Source organism: Cydia splendana, chromosome 3 (assembly GCF_910591565.1).
Source record: "Cydia splendana chromosome 3, ilCydSple1.2, whole genome shotgun sequence".
Classification (NCBI taxonomy): Eukaryota; Metazoa; Arthropoda; class Insecta; order Lepidoptera; family Tortricidae; genus Cydia; species Cydia splendana.
In genome coordinates, this window is record NC_085962.1 from 2,049,108 (window position 1) to 2,066,047 (window position 16,940).

Consider the following 16,940-nt stretch of genomic DNA (forward strand, 5'->3'; position numbering starts at 1 on the left):
AGTAATAACAAATAGATATCTACTTTATATCGTGTAATAATATTTTTTGGACGTAATAAATGTTTAGTGGCGAAATAACATTTTTTTTGCACCTTTCGAACTCTTTGGTGCCCACGTATAGATTTCGGTCAATGAGGTTGTCTATGTTGCTCTAAGAAATATGTTATGGATTGATGACGTCACTGTTTGGAACGTTTCTGATTGGCGTTTCAGTAAAAATGGCCGATTGGAGAATTTTGCACTTTTATTTTATTGAATATATTAATAATCCTTCAGTTTATACTGAGATTGGGATCATATTAACATATATGTTTCGTTGAAACCATTATTTCCATGATTCTTTGTTACTTGCAACAGGCCTATTGAGATACCTTTTTCTCTAAAGGGGCCCACTGATTACCAGTTCGCCGGACGATATCAGCCTGTCAGTTAAACGCAAAATTTGACAGCTCCGAACAACAGACAGGCTGATATCGTCCGGCCAACTGGTAATCTGTGGGCCCCTTCAGCTACTCGTCTCCTAACTGCTTTAAATTGTTGTTGGTAAAATGGCACTTAGACATAATAATTTGTATATTTAATTGTACAGTGAGACTAGACGCTGAATCTGGCGATATCATCACAACGGAAGAGTTTACCCGCGCTAAATTCTACTCTGAACACGGCGACCGCAGCCACCACGTGGCCGGCGTGGTACACTCGGCGCTGAGCCAGCTGCAAGGGCTCGTGCCGGGACACTACGTCATGCACCACGAGGTACACAGTTAGCCACAGTTGTACTCTGAACACGGCGACCGCAGCCACCACGTGGCCGGCGTGGTACACTCGGCGCTGAGCCAGCTGCAAGGGCTCGTGCCGGGACGCGAATTTACAAAAGCTATACTATTTCAGTCACGACTCAGATTCTAATAGGTGAGCTTTTGTTTATGCATATTACTTGACAATATCTATACCGTTTCGGTAAAAAGTAGTCACTGAAATGGATTAGCTTTTTGCATACATATTTTCAAATATTATTCACGCCAAAACCTAGTCGAGTTTAGTAAGTTCAGGGCTTCAGGCACGTTTGAATGTGATATCTAAATTTTAATAATACTTATTTACTCAAATGGTTTAGATTTTGTTGCGATATATTTAAACATTAATGCTCTCACAATACCTAGTCGAGCGGAGTCTCGGCGTCATTATTCAATATTATTCATCGAGTATTATTTGTACGACACTAAAGTTCACTGAATATTGATTTCAACAATTATTTTTTTACTAAATTACTTTTCACCTAGTATTCATGTAAATTGCCAAAAAAGTAGTTTAGGTTAGTTTGATCTGCAACCTCCAAGAAAACGAAATGTTGCTGGAAAAGTGGGTTAGGTTAGGTTAGAACTGCAACCCCCAGGAAAATGAACTGTTGCCAGAAAAGTCGTTCTATGTAAAACAAAGTCGGTTCGCTGTTTGGTCGCAGTTCACCTAACACGCTCTTCCTCGCTTCGCTCGTCGTCGCACCTATATTGACTCAGTGAACTCTGTCAAATGACTAGACGATATCGTATTAATAAATATCTAGCAAGTTGAATGATTTGACGAAAGAAATGTACTCCAAACGTTGTACACATAGTAATAATCTACTTAACAATAATTCTATAAAGTAAAACGTTGTCATGATGAAAATTTGGTGAATGTTGGTTGGTTGAAGTAAATCATCTGCGAAAAGTTGTCTGGCAAGTGAAATTCGGACAATAAAACTTCGGAGAAAAGGCAGAACACCGTAGTAAATCTTGGTCCTTAAATAAATCATCTATTTCGTTATGTACCAATGTATTATAAAATACAGTCGACTTATAATTGTATTACGATTTCACATTAAACATGTCCTAATAAGAAATCTCAACTGATATAGTTCTTAAATGAAAAAAAAATTAGGCATTTTTAAGTAATTAGCACGAACGGTAATTAATACAATACAATCGGAGTCATTACTAAAATATTATTCAAGTTTAGATCGCAACAAACTAGCATTTGTAGCAACAATATCCATATTAATTTAGCCAACAAAGTCTATACGATTTCAGTAAATTTCTGTACTGTAATGGATTAGGGTTTGGTCAAGTTTTGTCCAAACAAAAGCTAATCCAGTTCAGTTCGCATCTGGACCTTATCAGTATAGGCTTTGTAAATTCGCTGCCGGGACACTACGTCATGCACCACGAGGTACACAGTTAGCCACAGTTGTACTCTGAACACGGCGACCGCAGCCACCACGTGGCCGGCGTGGTACACTCGGCGCTGAGCCAGCTGCAAGGGCTCGTGCCGGGACACTACGTCATGCACCACGAGGTACACAGTTAGCCACAGTTGTACTCTGAACACGGCGACCGCAGCCACCACGTGGCCGGCGTGGTACACTCGGCGCTGAGCCAGCTGCAAGGGCTCGTGCCGGGACACTACGTCATGCACCACGAGGTACACAGTTAGCCACAGTTGTACTCTGAACACGGCGACCGCAGCCACCACGTGGCCGGCGTGGTACACTCGGCGCTGAGCCAGCTGCAAGGGCTCGTGCCGGGACACTACGTCATGCACCACGAGGTACACAGTTAGCCACAGTTGTACTCTGAACACGGCGACCGCAGCCACCACGTGGCCGGCGTGGTACACTCGGCGCTGAGCCAGCTGCAAGGGCTCGTGCCGGGACACTACGTCATGCACCACGAGGTACACAGTTAGCCACAGTTGTACTCTGAACACGGCGACCGCAGCCACCACGTGGCCGGCGTGGTGCACTCGGCGCTGAGCCAGTTGCAAGGGCTCGTGCCGGGACACTACGTCATGCATCACGAGGTACACAGTTAGCCACAGTTGTACTCTGAACACGGCGACCGCAGCCACCACGTGGCCGGCGTGGTACACTCTGCGCTGAGCCAGTTGCAAGGGCTCGTGCCGGGACACTACGTCATGCATCACGAGGTACACAGTTAGCCACAGTTGTACTCTGAACACGGCGACCGCAGCCACCACGTGGCCGGCGTGGTACACTCGGCGCTGAGCCAGTTGCAAGGGCTCGTGCCGGGACACTACGTCATGCACCACGAGGTACACAGTTAGCCACAGTTGTACTCTGAACACGGCGACCGCAGCCACCACGTGGCCGGCGTGGTACACTCGGCGCTGAGCCAGCTGCAAGGGCTCGTGCCGGGACACTACGTCATGCATCACGAGGTACACAGTTAGCCACAGTTGTACTCTGAACACGGCGACCGCAGCCACCACGTGGCCGGCGTGGTACACTCGGCGCTGAGCCAGCTGCAAGGGCTCGTGCCGGGACACTACGTCATGCACCACGAGGTACACAGTTAGCCACAGTTGTACTCTGAACACGGCGACCGCAGCCACCACGTGGCCGGCGTGGTGCACTCGGCGCTGAGCCAGCTGCAAGGGCTCGTGCCGGGACACTACGTCATGCACCACGAGGTACACAGTTAGCCACAGTTGTACTCTGAACACGGCGACCGCAGCCACCACGTGGCCGGCGTGGTACACTCGGCGCTGAGCCAGCTGCGAGGGCTCGTGCCGGGACACAACGTCATGCACCACGAGGTACACAGGTAGCCACAGTTGTACTCTGAACACGGCGACCGCAGCCACCACGTGGCCGGCGTGGTGCACTCGGCGCTGAGCCAGCTGCAAGGGCTCGTGCCGGGACACTACATCATGCACCACGAGGTACACAGTTAGCCACAGTTGTACTCTGAACACGGCGACCGCAGCCACCACGTGGCCGGCGTGGTGCACTCGGCGCTGAGCCAGCTGCAAGGGCTCGTGCCGGGACACTACGTCATGCACCACGAGGTACACAGTTAGCCACAGTTGTACTCTGAACACGGCGACCGCAGCCACCACGTGGCCGGCGTGGTACACTCGGCGCTGAGCCAGCTGCAAGGGCTCGTGCCGGGACAGTACGTCATGCACCACGAGGTACACAGTTAGCCACAATTGTACTCTGAACACGGCGACCGCAGCCACCACGTGGCCGGCGTGGTACACTCGGCGCTGAGCCAGCTGCAAGGGCTCGTGCCGGGACACTACGTCATGCACCACGAGGTATGGGACATAAATAGAGAGTTTAAATGACACACACACAGAACACGTATTTGTTTTTAAATTTACAATACCATCTAAACTATCACATATTTAATTACACAAACGGGTCTATCGCGATATAAAACAATGAAATTATATCGCGGTAGAGCCGTTTGTGTAATTAAATATGTGTACAAAACGCGAGAGTTTAAAGTGTTACATCTAAACTATCATCAACAAACAAAAAAAGTTATTTTTGTTACGTGTATGGTGGCGGCAGTTCCTTAACCCAACGGAGCGGCAGCTCACGTTCACGAGGGTTTATTACACATCGGCCTTAATCATTTTACGAGTTATCACCCGCGATGCTATTGGACATGGAAATCTGTTCCTAGCTCGCGGGCTATAACTAGTTAAGTGACGCATATAGGCGTAACCAAAACAACGTAAACGTAGTACAGTTATAGTGGGCCCCGCTCAAACGGTATCACCAGGCTAGGGGTCGCGGGGTTGGATAACGGCCGGCGGCGAAAAAGCTGGCCCACACTGGACACACAGCCGTCCCCAAAAAGACGTGCGATCGACCGCCCCACAAGGTGGGGCGCGACCGGATACAGCCTCCGCAGCCGGAAGGCGGAAGAGGCCACTCGCACCCCTTCAAAAGGGTGCCGAATGACAACACATCATCAGTTATAGTGCATAATTGGTTTCCATCGTACTTTCTCGGAAACGTTCGTATTTGTCATGCTACTTTAGTCAACCTCCGTACTTTTTGTATCAAGACTGACTGGAATAACAAGACACGTTCGTACGTTTCCGTGAAACTATGATGGAAAATAATTGTATGTATTTTGAAACCTTTTTTTTTAAGATATTTAAAAGGCCAGGTCAAGAGCGCCCTAAACCGGCGAGTGTGTATGAGGAATGTTATGAAAGTGAAGGAAGTGAAAGAGGTATGTCAGGATCGTAGCAAGTGGAAATCCGTGGTCTCTGCCTACCCCTCCGGGAACTAGGCGTGATTATATGTATGCATGTATATTGGGTCCTTACCTATGAAATTGGCGTTTTTGTTCATAGATATAAGTCTGATCCTAGTTTTTTTTTTTTTTACAAAAGTACATACACAATTACAATAAAACTACAGTGCACTCAATAAACAACGATTTTACATACAATTAATTGTTATTTTTTATTGTTAAGTGTTCAGAATTAAGCCTTGAAAATAGGTCTTTTCATGTGCTGTCGGTTCGAGTATTAAAATTACTTATATTTTTCTAATGGTACCAATTTTCAAGAAATGGAGATATTGAAAACATACCTTAAAGGTGTCAAAAATTACTGGAAAAATTTTGTTTGGTTTGAATTAGCCATCAAAAAATATCCGCAAAATTAATTGTATGGAAATTCGTGTTTCGTTGAAATTCTCCGAACAAAACGCCAATTTCATAGGTAATGGCCTAATATTTATAATCTTTTTTGTTTCAGCCAAATCACGGTCTCAACGCATTACTCTACGCCCCTCGCAACACGGGAAAAGAGCAACAACTAAAACTAGAGTTCGACAGCACACAACCCGCGGAGGCCGACGAGGCCAAAACTGTGAAGACCCCGCCGCAGCTGATCCCGGCCTTATTACCGTGGCATAAGTACGTATTTGACTGTTATTGCTAAGACCCATGGTATAATAATATACTCCGCCTGGTACTCCATTCCGAGATTCGCGTATGACCTAACTGACACGCACCTACGTCATCATGCTGTTTACAGGTTCTCAAACTTTGAAATGTGGGAGAATTTTAACCAACGGTGAAAATTATTTTAACGGCATTAATTTTAAGTTATTCATGTAGAAACATAGTAAAATAAAACAAATCTAATGTATTAAATTAAACTTTATTTATCTATACAAGACAAACGTTTAAAAAACTAATTCACAGTTACACATTAATTACCAAGCTTACGACGTGAAAAGTTTGGAAAACACTGCGACTGCTGACACTGAGCGAGAAGGAAATAACAATTAACACGCGTTCGACAAGGATGACGGTCAGGGCATGAAGTTATCTAGATCCGAATTGTCAAATGTCCACAGAGCTATCCTGTGTTGCCAGTAGTATAAACAGAATTACCCGAAAGTCTGAAATTTCTTTCGTGAATCGGAAGATATTGCTAACGAGTAATTAAAAAAGACGTGTTATTGTAAAATTTAAGCTAAAATACATATAAATGAAAATTATAAAATTATAAAGAAATATTTTAACTTATTAACCATAGGTATAATGTACCCATGTAACATGTTATGTTGAAATAAAGTGGCAATGTTATTGTGACGTAATCGCGTGTCACTCTGGGAATGGAAGACCATGTTTTATTAGACCATGCTAAGACCAACTTAATGCATTACTCTACGCCCCTCGCAACACGGGAAAACAGCAACAACTAAAACTAGAGTTCGACAGCACACAACCGGCGGAGGCCGACGAGGCCAAAACTGTGAAGACCCCGCCGCAGCTGATCCCGGCCTTATTACCGTGGCAAATGTATGTGTTTACTTTGAATATTAACACTAAGTCTATGGCTCTGTCTGGTCTTACTACCGTGGCATACGTACGTGTTTAATTTGAATATTATTACTATACTCTGTATCTTTAGGTACTTATATAAAAGTAAACAAATTATTTGTACATTTTCGGGTAGTTATAACATTTATTGATTAACCAACCAAATACAAAACCACCTGGATCTGTCACTGAACGACCTGACTTTAACCTACATTATTTGATCATGTAATGTTTTCATCTACCCTCAACTGACTTATGAAGCCATTTGAGGGTAGATTTTGGTTACTCTTTTTTAAATACCTAAAGATACAGACTATAGAGTTAGACCAAGAAAAGTCTGCAGAGATTTTCATAGCCCACGCAGTGCAAGTGTTATTTTAAACGTCAAACTTCTACGACGAATGACGTATAAATCACACTTGCACTTCGTGTGCTATCAAAACCGCTGCAGACTTTTCTTGGTCTAATTCTAAGTCTATGGCTCTGTCTGGTCTTACTACCGTCATAAGTACGTGTTAACTTTGAATATTATTACTAAGTCTATGACTCTGTCTGGTCTTATTACCGTGGCATACTGTGGTGTGGACGTGCCTTGCTTCGGGCGAGGCACGTCTCCACAGACCGAGCTGCTTCGCGCGGCAATATTCTCGCGAGGCGGCTCGTCGTGTGAACCCGCCTATTGCAATAGGGAATATTACGCAAAACTCTGCGTAGGGGGCGCCACTACCACTATCCTTCACAATCTGGGGGTTTACCGCGAAACAAGAAAATAGAAATTTCGTTATCTAACCTCTATCACTCTTGCATATTCGAGCGATAAAGAGGCAGTTAACTAAATTTCGTTTTCGCGTTTCTCGGTAGGCCCTTGTTAACAAACCGCCTTGATGCATCAATGTCATATTTTATTGTCTGTGAAAACTTGTCAAAAAACAGTTCCAAGGCACAGTATGCATAAGGCATAAGTTACTCTATGGTTTACTAGCTAGCTTAGTGCTGCACTCTGGCGGCAGAACATTGCAGTTTATATTTGTTGTAGGTTCCGTAAGATCCTGCCGTGCACGTTCACGCACTACCCGAACCAGCTGGCCAAGCCCAAGAAGCAGCCGCCGCGGAAGAAGACGCCTCCGCGGGCGCTCAAGGTCAGTTATACACGAGCTCATCTACATCTGGCGTGCTTCCACTTAGCTCTTGGTTCATATTCATGGTTAACCCGTGGCGCGCCCTAGTATCACGCGTGTGATACTAACTCAATTTGGGTCGTAGCCACTCAGTATCAGACGTGTTACTAGAGATCAATATGGGTCAAATCGCTTTGCATCAATTGGTTGTATGATGATTCGACGGGTAAAAAGGTTTCTTGCGGAGGCATTTCGTTAATATCGATAATAAGGTAATGTTCGGTCATATATTATATGTAAATCATTATATTCCTTGAATTGCTATGATCAAACCCAGTAAAATGGTCTAAATTTACTAGGCGTTAAAGTTATTTTTTTTAAACCTCCACTTAAGCTGTTAATACGTGATTAAAGTACTTCAATGCTGTTTATACTTGTATGGACACTAATTTTAACATTTGCACAAATAATAACATCTCATTCTGTATAAGTGTTACTTGCGTCGTTTGTCACGCTAAAGTGGAATCATGCCAGATTATGAAATAACCACATAAATATGTATTTACCCCTCCTTTACTTCTAATCAAACAAAAAAATATATCCTTAAAAAGGTATTTAAAATAAAATTCACTTGTGTGTTTACTTTTTCCACTTATTGGGGCGCGTATTTAAAACCTTTAGAATTTATTATAGAGGATTATGGCGGCACTTCCTCACAGTCCGTACAGAGTAAGCTCAATTTATACAACGTGTATTTTGAATACAACCTCAAATTGAATCCAGGAGTATGTTTCAGTACAATCAAAAAGAATAGATAGTATAGAGGGGTCCTGTCATTGTAAATTTTGTAGTCACAGTAAATTTACTGCCATCTATCGACACACGACTAAAACTCAAAATGAAAACGTATAAAGTTATCAAAAAATGTATATATATGGATAAATGATTTTATTATTTTTATATCATTTTGATCCATGTTCATTCAACTAATATCTATGTGTTAAAATTGTTAAATATGAAACGGTGTCGTCACGCCATCTAGCCGAGGATAGGCTAAAGGTGTGTGCGCCATCTATTCGAGAATGACTTTTGCTTCAATTCCGAGGCACGTTTTTTCCTTAGACTTTATTCGTCTTATACGAAGATAGATATGTCTTTGGTACAATGATAAGATTTTTTAAAATTACCCTTATAGTGCAATCACTTTTGATTTATTTCAGGGCGGCATTATATTGCGTACAGTGACTTGTGACAGTTGTGATGTCGCGTCGGTAAGTGCGACGCTTTGAATAAAAACAAAGTAATGATACATTGCATGCTCAATTATTTTTAATGGAAGAATATAAGTTACTTTATTTGGTTGTATAGAAAATACACGCTATAAATCAATTATATTTATCAGTTCATGGTTTTCAAAAGTGCCCTAATAAGGATAAAGTAAATATACCCGCTAGAGGGGCCTCGATTCGGTCTGTCTGTCCCAAAGGGAACTACGCGGGAACTCTAGTTTAAAATGGGAGTGAGTTCGGATACCCCTGGATATTGTTTAAGCGGTAATAAATAAAAAGTAATAAAAGCGGGTTTTTTTTTATTTCCAAAAATATTTTTTATGGCCATATTACCCTATAAAACGTAAAAAATTCAATAAAAACTACAGTTTAGCGCAGTGGTGGGCAAATTTTCTTCATGGGGGGCCAGAAAGTTTAGGAAATTTAAGTGGAGGGCCAGAATTGTAGCCAATTTTTGTTTTGATTTGTGATAATCGTGAGCCAATGCCATATAGCCCGTATACTAATTATTTCATAGGACCGGCGGCGGGCCGGATAAAATCCATTCGCGGGCCGCAGATGGCCCGCGGGCCGTACTTTGCCCACCACTGATTTAGCGTTATCGCCTTAAAAACTGGCAACACTGATACGTATTCCTATACCATATAGAAGAGGCACTGTCCAAGTTATTGTCTATATTTACGCTACAAGAAGCAATATTCATGAGTATCCGAACATATACAAGAAAGGGGTCACTTATGGCAACTACAATATTTTGAGGGTTTCGAAGATAGTGTCACAAAGATAAACAAATTCTAATATTTAACTTGCTTAAAACTCACAATGGGGGATCGACCCCTATGACTGAAAGATTTATTCATACAAGGTGGGCTATCGTAGCACGAACTTATTTGGCGTTAGATTATTAAGCCAAAAAAACTACATACAGCTAAATAATTTGAACAAATTTTGAAGTATTTATTTACCCAAATTTTTACTAAAATGGGATGTGTTTAATATGAACACCTTTGTAAGCAAAATAACTTGTAAAGTTTAGAAATCGTTATTAAATTAGTATCAAATTTTATACAGTAATAAATTAGGCCTAAGGCCAATGTTTAATGCATTCAATTATTTTGCTACTATGCAGTACGTTATAATCAACTAGCTATTTTTAATTATGACACAAATATTGTGGCACTATCTCGAAGTAGTCTGTTAACTTGTCTGTCAAATGTCTGGACGTAAGTGTGAAAACCCACCATAATAGCCTGCGATACGGCCGTACATATCAATAGCAGCGTCAAGGTAAACCGAAGGACCCAGGCACACCGACATGGAATATTCACATGTATGTTTGTTTGTTTTATATATTTGATAGAACGAGGAGAAACGCGGACGGCAGAAAAAGGTACCTATAGTGTCTCGCGAGTCGGGTCGCGTGATGACTCGCTAGGCGGGTCCCTAGGAGACACGCGAAATGGGATCTACGGACGTAAAGTATTCCAGCGAGGCAGTCGCACTCGTTTCTACGGGCGTTTTTTCACCGCGGGTTTAACGTGGCGATGATAAAAAGTACACGATACTACAACTTTGTGACCAATCTTAGGTTAGGTAGCTATTAAGGGAGCGCACTAAGGATGACATACTTTTGGTTGGACATGAGAATTTTCCGATGCTGAATGTTTTCACTCCAACGGCCCAAAAAAGTTCACCTGTTAACTCCACTTACATAATACATATACCCATCCTAATGATGAAATTAATTCACATAGGCCACTCACGGTTAGATGTCAATTGCTTACACAAAATATTTATTTTGTTCTTAAAAATAACTTATTGGTCAAGCAGATCTTGTCAGTAGAAAAAGGCGGCAAATTTTAAAAATGTAGGCGCGAAGGGATATCATATCATAGAAAATTTGAATTTCACGCCTTTTTCTACTGACAAGATTTGCTTGACCGTCTCTAGTTAAAATGGCAAAAATTGTCTTGTTACATATACACACATTTTGTTATTTAAAGAACCTTCAGGAATACGTAGCCTGATGGGTTATAGAGGCCCACGGTGTATAATCACATTTTCGTAAACGTAATCTACACTTAATTCTCGATTCGAAATCCATAACGACGACTAAAAATACTAATTATCATACATAACGCTAAATAGCTCTTTCTAACAAGCAGATTCTGGTATTTCAAATATTTTTAGTGCATAAGGTCGGATTTCAGGAGTTTATGTATTTCGCCTTTTTAAATAGTACCTATAAACAGTACTAAAGTTTCCTTTTATCCAGAATAGAAGGTTTTTTACCTTCTATTCTGGATAAAAGCCTTGCTCAAGTAAATGTAAATGGTATTTCCAGCCCCTATAGTTCATGAAATAATGGCTAACAAAAGTGCCAATTTTGTGTTGGCTCTACTGAAAAGTGAGTTTTTCCTCGAAGAAACCGAAGCGAGGCTTGTTCAAATGGATTTAAAACTTGAAACAGCTATTTTTTTACGGGATTTTAAACTTGAAACACCTAATTTTTTACTGCATTTTAAACTTGAAACATCCAAGTTTTTACTGGATTTTAAACTTGAAACACCTAATTTTATACTGCATTTTAAACTTGAAACACCCAAGTTTTTACTGGATTTTAAACTTGAAACACCCAATTTTTTACTGGATTTTAAACTTGAAACACCCATATTTTTACTGGATATTAAACTTGAAACACCTAATATGTTGTCACAATACGTTTTATAATACGCGCGGTGAAAAAACGCCCATACTAACGAGACGACCATGTACCCGACTGGGTACTCAAACAATTGGAAACTTGTCTGCTGCGGGCCCGGGTTCAATTCCCGGTAAGGGCAAACATCGTGACGTGCACGACTGTTTGTACCGGTGCCTTGGATGGTTTATATCTATTTATGTATTTATTTATAAAATATTTTGACAACTAAATGTGCATAATTATCAGCACACGTTTCAGAGTCAGAGTGGTATAACGGTAAATCGATTAAGTATTCATTAGATAAAAGTCTTTTAAAATAACTACAAATTCAAAAATCTATTCTAGCCTAGTCAGTAGTAAAACTACCTAAACTGCAAAACGTAATTCAAGACCAAAAAAAGTAAGACAATGTTGCCAGTGCAATAATTTGTTTGTAAAATAGTAAATTCCTTTTGATAAATAATCACGCTGAGATAATTTATTTATTAGTAATTTTACTCCTACGATTTAAAAAAAGTACTTTTATTAACTTATTTTTACATAAATACAAGACGCGCTAGTAAAAAGTGGCAACATTTTCTTACTTTTTTTGGTCTTGAATTACGTTTTGCAGTATACGATGCTAGAGATCCTGGGTTCGAATCCCGATTGAGGACATTTACTTGTGTTTATCATGAATATTTTTTCTTTAGTTATGGATGTTTTCAAAAGTATTTCTGTATGTCGTGGCCAGATTTTAATAACAAAACTTCCGTGAGACACAGACATATTAAATATATTAAAAACGGGTCACTCACGTATTTTAAGTCGAAAAACGCTCGACATGTTTCACTCCGTACCGAGGAGTGTCATCAGGAGCTTGCGTTTACGGTGACGGACCGGCGCAGACTGCATACGTGAGTGACCCGTTTTTAATATATTTAATATGTCGTGTCCAGATCTTAAAATTGATCATTTCATGATGTGGCAATCATTTCTTGAAATGATCGGTTGGCTACATGAAAAATTCAAACCTAACCTAACCATATCATTAAGTGATCAATTCTTTATGCTATTATTAGCATTTTATGAAATGATAAAATCCTATGATCTGACCATGACATAAGTACCTATATACCGGGTGTGGCCTGTAACACGAGCAAAAAATTTAAACATAGATTGTACTCCTCAAACCGTGACACTTTTGTTCAACAACTTTTAATAATTATGAAGTATTTAGACTCCCTATTTTTCATACAATATAAATATTATCTTCAATGGACGCCATCGCCATGCCATATCATTGTGATTGACGTTGCTTGTCACGCCTTAAACATAACAAAATTCGCAATACATTGCGTCTTAGAATAAACTTTGAAGTGTATTAAAAATCAAACCACAAGTTATTTTTAAAAGTCGCTGAACAAATGTTGGTCAGTATGAGGAGTACAGCCTACAGTTTAATTTTTTGCTCATGTTACAGGCCACACCCGGTATAAAGTCGTTTGGTACCCGTACCACAAGCTTTATTAACTTTACCGTGGATCTGGCTCGATTTGGTTTTGTCCCAAATTTCCCGTAATATTTAAGATTAATATACCTACTTTTACCTATTAACATTCCTACTTTTTAAAGACTAAGAAGGAGTTTCTCAATTCGTTACTTTATTTTTAATACATGTTCCCGATTTCTCGACGACGCGACGGCTGGCCCGATTTGAAACTTTCTCTTTTTGTTGAAGCTAAAGTCTAAGAAAAAAGTCGTGCCCCCGAATGTGACAGCTAAAGAACTAATGTTTTCTGATAACTGAATTGTCAAATATTTTGGCATCCAGAGTTCCAAATATAGTGCATAATTGTTTTTTTCCATCGTATTTTCTCGGAAACGTTCGTATTTGTCATGCTACACTTGCTACAGTCAACCACAGTACTTTTTGTACCGAGACTGACTGAAATAGCAAGACACGTTCGTACGTTTCCGTGAAAATACGACGGAAAATAATTATGCATAAATTTTTAGAACGAAAATGTTAGCTGGGAAGAGCGGGGTCTCCTGTAACAGGTATATTATACTTACTAGGAGACTCCATTAACTGTATTGTTAAAACGAAACCTTTACCTAAATAAATAATTTTTCTTTTTTTTTTATGTAGTCTGAAGCTACCTACATTAAGGCTGTCAAATTCGAAGCACGAATTCGACTCGGATTTTACACTTACACATTGGATACAATTTTTGTCAAAAGCATTAATAAAACTCTTGGCCCCAACTTCTCGTTTTCTATTTTCTTTTTAAGATTAAACGGGAAATATCATGTCCTTTTTAAAATTATCATGTATTATGTAATGGTATTTGTTACAGTGGCCTAAGAAGCGTGGGGGTCTCAAGAAAGCCGAGTGAAATGAAGATGAATGAAAATAAATACTAATTAACATGTTAAATAAGGCGTTTTATTTATTTGTTCAATATAATTGGAATAAATATTGTGGAATACTGTAAGTGTTGCCTAAGCGGTTTCGTCGAAATATCCGTCCAGCTGAGTCGCAATCTGAAAATAAATAAGGTGTTTAGAAGTCTTATTTATACATATTAACTTATTTTGACTATTTATTAATACCGAAAACATAATTAATAACAAAATAATAAAAAAGTGAATCCTAAATATATTTTTTATTATTAGATTCAATCGTCCATTTGTCGGAAAAATGTAAGCAAGTGAGGAAGGAAAACAAGATATTACATAAAACTTGGTGTACGGCGGTAGTATAGTCTCCTAGTAACACAGAAGTGTGTACTGTATAGTTACCTGTACGGGAGAGTACTTGACGTATTTGTCCGGATTCTTCGAGAACGGCAGGGAACCGTAGGTGTCATAAAACTTGGTTTACGGCGGTAGTCTCGTATAGCCTCTCCTAGTAACACAGAAGTATAGTTACCTGTACGGGAGAGTACTTGACGTATTTGTCCGGATTCTTCGAGAACGGCAGGGAACCGTAGGTGTCATAAAACTTGGTTTACGGCGGTAGTCTCGTATAGCCTCTCCTAGTAACACAGAAGTATAGTTACCTGTACGGGAGAGTACTTGACGTATTTGTCCGGATTCTTCGAGAACGGCAGAGAACCGTAGGTGTCATAGAACTTGGTGTACGGCGGCAGTATAGTCTCCTTATTGTCTCGCTTGAGCGCCTCCCGTAGTTCGGGGTCGGGCACGCTGTAGCTGCGCTGCGCTTTGGTGCACTCCTCCCATTCACGGTTGAAAGACTGGAATACAAAGTATTTTTACAGAAAAAGCATTACAGATGTAGTGCATAACTATTTTACATCGTATTTTCACGGAAACGTACGAACGTGTCTTGCTATTTCAGTCAGTCTCGACACAAAGAGTACCGAGGTTGACTGAAGTAGCATGACAAATAGGTACGAACGTTTCCGAGAAAATACGATGGAAAATAATTATGCACTACATCTGTAACCCCTAGTTATATGTGCACATTACATTTGTTTTGACAGGTTTTGATTTTTAGGCGGCTAGAACAAGTACCTATAGGCAAAGACATATGTAACTTCGTATAAGACGAATGAAGTCTAAGGAAAAAACGTGCCTCGGAATTCAAGCAAAAGTCATTCTCGAATAGATGGCGCACACACCTTTAGCCTATCCTCGGCTAGATGGCGTGACGACACCGTTTCATATTTAACAATTTTAACACATAGATATCAGTGAATGAACATGGATCAAAATGATATAAAAAAAATAAAATCATTTATCCATATATATATATATACATTTTTTGATAACTTTATACGTTTTTATTTTGAGTTTTAGTCGTGTGTCGATAGATGGCAGTAAATTTACAGTGACTACAAAATTTACAATGACAGGACCCCTCTATACTATCTATTCTTTTTGCTATAGGTATACATTCGCCGTCAGATTTAACGGAGCGCACAAGGTGCTCGAGTCTTGGCTTTCGGAAACTCTCGGTAAAACTCGTTGTCAAACGTGAAAGAGATAGCAATACTTACTCGTTCTATCTCGCTTCGATACTTTCAATTTAACCGGTTAATTTCGTGCCACAAAAACGGAAGGCGAACAAATTTGGCATAAATCAGTATCTCAATAGAAAAGTTCTTTAACCGGTAACCGCAAACGGAAACGAAACCCTTTTCGTTCCCGGGTGAATGAACGAAACCGGTTAGTAAAACGGTTTCCGAGCCCTGTTTCTAACACTGTCTGGGCAGCTTGTTCTAACTGCAAACGTGACAATACGACTTACCGCAAACTTGTCCTTGAGAATCTGTCGGTCGCGGTCACGCAGCTTGGCCGGCGGCGCCTCTTCCAACACCGTGTGGGCCAACAGCTTGTTCCAACTGCAAACGTAATGTATAAGAATGAGATTCAGCCGAACAAAAACGGACAAGCCCGTTTATAAGCGAGCCCTTATTTTATTAACTAGCGACCCGCCCCGGCTTCGCACGGGTTACGCAAAACCTTAACAAATTATACACCTAAAACTTCCTCAAGAATCACTCTATTGATAGGTGAAAACCGCGTGAAAATCCGTTCAGTAGTTTTTGAGTTTATCGCGAACATCGCGAACACAAACAGACTGACGCGGCGGGGGACTTTGATTTCATAACGTGTAGCGATAGCATTAGGAAACACTGCATAAAGGAAACAATACCTTTTGTTTAACAGATCAGGGGTTTGAGCTCAAGAAATCACCTCAGAAAATTCCACCTTTCTTTCCATCAATTTGTAGAGTCCATCTAAGATTCTAAGAGCCGGTACGCACTGTCGATTGGTCGCCGGCGACTCAGTCGGCGGCGACTGTGACTTACTATAGTTTGTATAGGGGTTTACGCACTTATACCCTGTATCTTTAAGTATTTAAATAAAAGTAAACAAATTCTACAACACAACATGAAAACATTACATGATCAAATAATGTAGGTTAGAGTCAGGTCGTTCAGTGACTGATCCAGGCGGTTTTGTATTTGGTTGGTTAACCAATAAATGTTATAACTACCCGAAAAAGTACAAATTGTTTGTTTACTTTTATTTAAATACCTAAAGATATAGACTATAGTCCCCGGACGCCCGGACGACTCGTAGTGGCGACGCACAAGCGACTGCTGGTCGCCGGCGACCACTAGGAACACGTGATTCAAATGGAAGCGTTCCCACTGCGAGCAACTGTCGAGCCGACCAT

The 16,940-nt window shown here is 40.7% G+C and overlaps 2 protein-coding genes across 2 annotated transcripts in view; one reads left to right on the forward strand and one right to left on the reverse strand.

Annotated features, from left to right (window-relative positions):
* Positions 1–14,171, forward strand: part of LOC134806643 (uncharacterized) — a 30,542-nt gene extending 16,371 nt beyond the window's left edge. Inside the window, exons 15-27 of the mRNA XM_063779970.1 lie at positions 590–763; positions 903–912; positions 2,253–2,334; positions 2,479–2,586; positions 2,731–2,838; positions 2,983–3,090; positions 3,235–3,342; positions 3,487–3,594; positions 3,739–3,846; positions 3,985–4,098; positions 5,563–5,723; positions 7,675–7,777; positions 14,089–14,171. Of these exons, the coding sequence (XP_063636040.1) occupies positions 590–763; positions 903–912; positions 2,253–2,334; positions 2,479–2,586; positions 2,731–2,838; positions 2,983–3,090; positions 3,235–3,342; positions 3,487–3,594; positions 3,739–3,846; positions 3,985–4,098; positions 5,563–5,723; positions 7,675–7,777; positions 14,089–14,127 (1,331 nt within the window). The 3' untranslated portion in view covers positions 14,128–14,171. The remainder of the gene's footprint in view (positions 1–589; positions 764–902; positions 913–2,252; positions 2,335–2,478; positions 2,587–2,730; positions 2,839–2,982; positions 3,091–3,234; positions 3,343–3,486; positions 3,595–3,738; positions 3,847–3,984; positions 4,099–5,562; positions 5,724–7,674; positions 7,778–14,088) is intronic.
* Positions 14,156–16,940, reverse strand: part of LOC134806453 (exocyst complex component 7) — a 29,187-nt gene continuing 26,402 nt past the window's right edge. The window contains exons 14-16 of the mRNA XM_063779734.1: positions 16,005–16,098; positions 14,664–14,988; positions 14,156–14,275 (exon numbers count right to left, since the gene is read on the reverse strand). Of these exons, the coding sequence (XP_063635804.1) occupies positions 14,770–14,988; positions 16,005–16,098 (313 nt within the window). The 3' untranslated portion in view covers positions 14,156–14,275; positions 14,664–14,769. The remainder of the gene's footprint in view (positions 14,276–14,663; positions 14,989–16,004; positions 16,099–16,940) is intronic.